The 2500-nt window shown below is 52.0% G+C and overlaps 1 protein-coding gene across 2 annotated transcripts in view; it reads right to left on the bottom strand.

Moving 5' to 3' along the window:
* The window catches only part of atp1a3b (ATPase Na+/K+ transporting subunit alpha 3b), a 22970-nt gene that overhangs the window by 20190 nt on the left and 280 nt on the right, over positions 1-2500 (bottom strand). For both annotated transcript variants that reach the window (XM_031575774.2, XM_031575775.2), the window contains exon 1: positions 2335-2500. This exon is cut by the window's right edge and continues 280 nt beyond it. In XM_031575774.2, the coding sequence (XP_031431634.1) occupies positions 2335-2340 (6 nt within the window). In that variant the 5' untranslated portion in view covers positions 2341-2500. The remainder of the gene's footprint in view (positions 1-2334) is intronic.

Raw genomic sequence — 2500 nt, 5'->3', positions numbered from 1 at the left:
TGTCTGAAGGTGAATCATGACAGAAAGGTCACCATCTTTATCTCTCCCTTCTTCCATCTCTCTCTCTCTTTCTTTCCACCATCTCTATCCCTCCCTCCTTCTTTCTCTCTCTGTGTCTCTTCTCCCTCTCTCCTCTTCACTTCATCTTTTCCAGATCTGTCTTTGAGGCAAATTAGGCACTGCTCCTAAGAGCACACACTACCCAGCATGCACTAGGCACCACCGCAACATCTGCAGTCACGTGTCTGCCGATTGCCTTCCAACACTGGCCCGATGTCTCGTGCAGAGGGCCGCAAGGCACCTTACTCAGCATCTGTCCTTCCGCGCTTTACCGCGAGGCCCGCCTGTCGCATCCCGTTTGCAGGAATTTCCACTCGTTTGGCCCCGCCCCGTATTTGACGCAGTAACGAAATCATGCGCGACCCCCGCGCGACCACCGGCACTTTTTGTACCATCGGAAATGTGCCGCTTCACGCGCGCGTGTCAGTGCGTCTGTCCAGGCGCGTGTTTAAGTCTCGACATCTTTTCATTACCAAGATGACACGTGCGGATTAGGAGACCGCTACAGTCCGCTGTGGAAATACTGCCTACGTGTGTGTGTGTCTGTCTGTCTGTGTCTGTGTGTGTGTGTGTGTGTGTGTGTGTGTGTGTGTTGAATTCAGACAATCATCTGCGCAGACACTGCTACCACACGGGCACACGAGACCGAGGCGAGGGTGACACATTTGCATGCGTAATCACTTTATCGCGCTGCTGGCGCGGTCAGGACAGGGCCGGTGGTTTTGGCGCAGTGCACGCGCTATGCTTCATTTCACCCTCCAGTAATGTCACAGGGAAAGTCAATCAACCGGAAAGACTCCGGCGCCCAGTTCCTACAGCACCGGAACCGGCATCTCTCACCTAAGATGCTCTCTCCTCCGTCACAACACGTGAGGAGCAATGCGGACAAATCCGCACCGTCATCCGTTTTAAATGATGTCCAAATCGCGACGTTTGGGTTCTGATAGGCTTTGCAGCTGGTGAGCGAGCAGACATTGCGCATTTCCGCGGGGCAGCTCTCTCTCTGCGTGCCATCTTGGTCGGTCGTCGGTATGACAGGTCAAATAATGTCTGCCAATGTCATTTCATACTGCGGCACTGTTGGGTATGACATTGTGTCCGCCAACTAGGATACTCGCCCGTGAAACAGCTTGTGTCAGTCTACCGCAGTCCCTCTGTCGCACCGAGAGAGCGTGCACTCGCTTTTACCGGGATTTCCAATCCCAATTTCATTATCCCGGTGTCTTGTTTTTTTAATCTGGCGTGTTAGGATTGACTGCGGGAGATTAAGCCGCGCGGGTTATGTCACTGCTGATGAGGGGGGACGACGCGGCATCTGGCGCGCTCATTCCGTGCTAACCGCATTATGACGCACAGGTTACCTGAGAGACGCTCTGGAACACTCGCGCTTCAGAAGCAGAGGGCAAAGCTAGCCGCAGCTTCACAGTAATCATGCGCAGTGTGTCCGCCTTCACTCAGGGTCACCTACGCTGAGGGAGGGAGATGCGCTGTCACGTCAACCCCTCTCACTGTGCTGAGAAATAAGATGCGCTAAGGACCTTGGAGCGCGGGCACATATTAACTGCACACGAATGTAACGCGGTCTCGCCGTGCCAACCACGGTCACTAAAAGAGGAACTAAGTTGCCGCACTGGCCAAAACGAATGGGCGCAAGCACCAAGCTTGACGGACACCATTACGCAGCGACACCAGTGGAAATCCTCCTACCAGGATAAACCGATTAGTCAATTACCGCTGCGTTAGCTTCTCATCTGCCTGTGTACTACTGGGTGCCCGCCAACGGCCTCGAGAGCCATCTTTAACGGCCTCCGCAGAGTCTGCCCTCAATGTCCTTCAAACTAGCGAATCTCATTTTGAGGTTCGCTCAAGGATGTAAAGCAAAATAATGAACACCCAAGAATAAGTTATGAATGTGCTTTCTGTTGTTTGTGTTTGTCTATTAAAAGAAAATGTCCATAGCATTTACACGAGTCCTCGTCTAAAGACGGTCACTCTCGCCATCAGTTTTGTCGCAGTCTGACGGAGCGAGCTCCAAACCAAATCCGCATTAGAGAGTCAATGTCACTCTGACACCCGCGTCTGCACACTACAGTTTACCATCACGTCTCCTCACGGAACCGACAGAATACAGTTTACCATCACGTCTCCTCACGGAACACACAGAATACAGTTTACCATCACAGACAGCGATTTAGACATTACAGTTATTTTGAAACACAAGCTGCCCCGTCGTCCCGCTAATGATGCAGTAAAAAAGTTGAGCTCCGGTCTTACCCCCATGGTTGCGTAGTCAGCACGTCCTGTTCAGGTGAAGAGACGCAGAGAAGATGATGTTCCACTCGCACGACGGCGGCAAAATCGAGTGCGCGCCCGTGTCAGAATTAGGATACAAAAAAAGCGCTAAATTACAAAAAGAAAAAGTGAATCTTTGAAAACCTCC

Source organism: Clupea harengus, chromosome 11, assembly GCF_900700415.2.
Source record: "Clupea harengus chromosome 11, Ch_v2.0.2, whole genome shotgun sequence".
Taxonomy (NCBI): Eukaryota; Metazoa; Chordata; class Actinopteri; order Clupeiformes; family Clupeidae; genus Clupea; species Clupea harengus.
The sequence above is the reverse complement of the archived record's forward strand: the minus strand, read 5'-3'. Positions and strand labels throughout refer to the sequence as shown.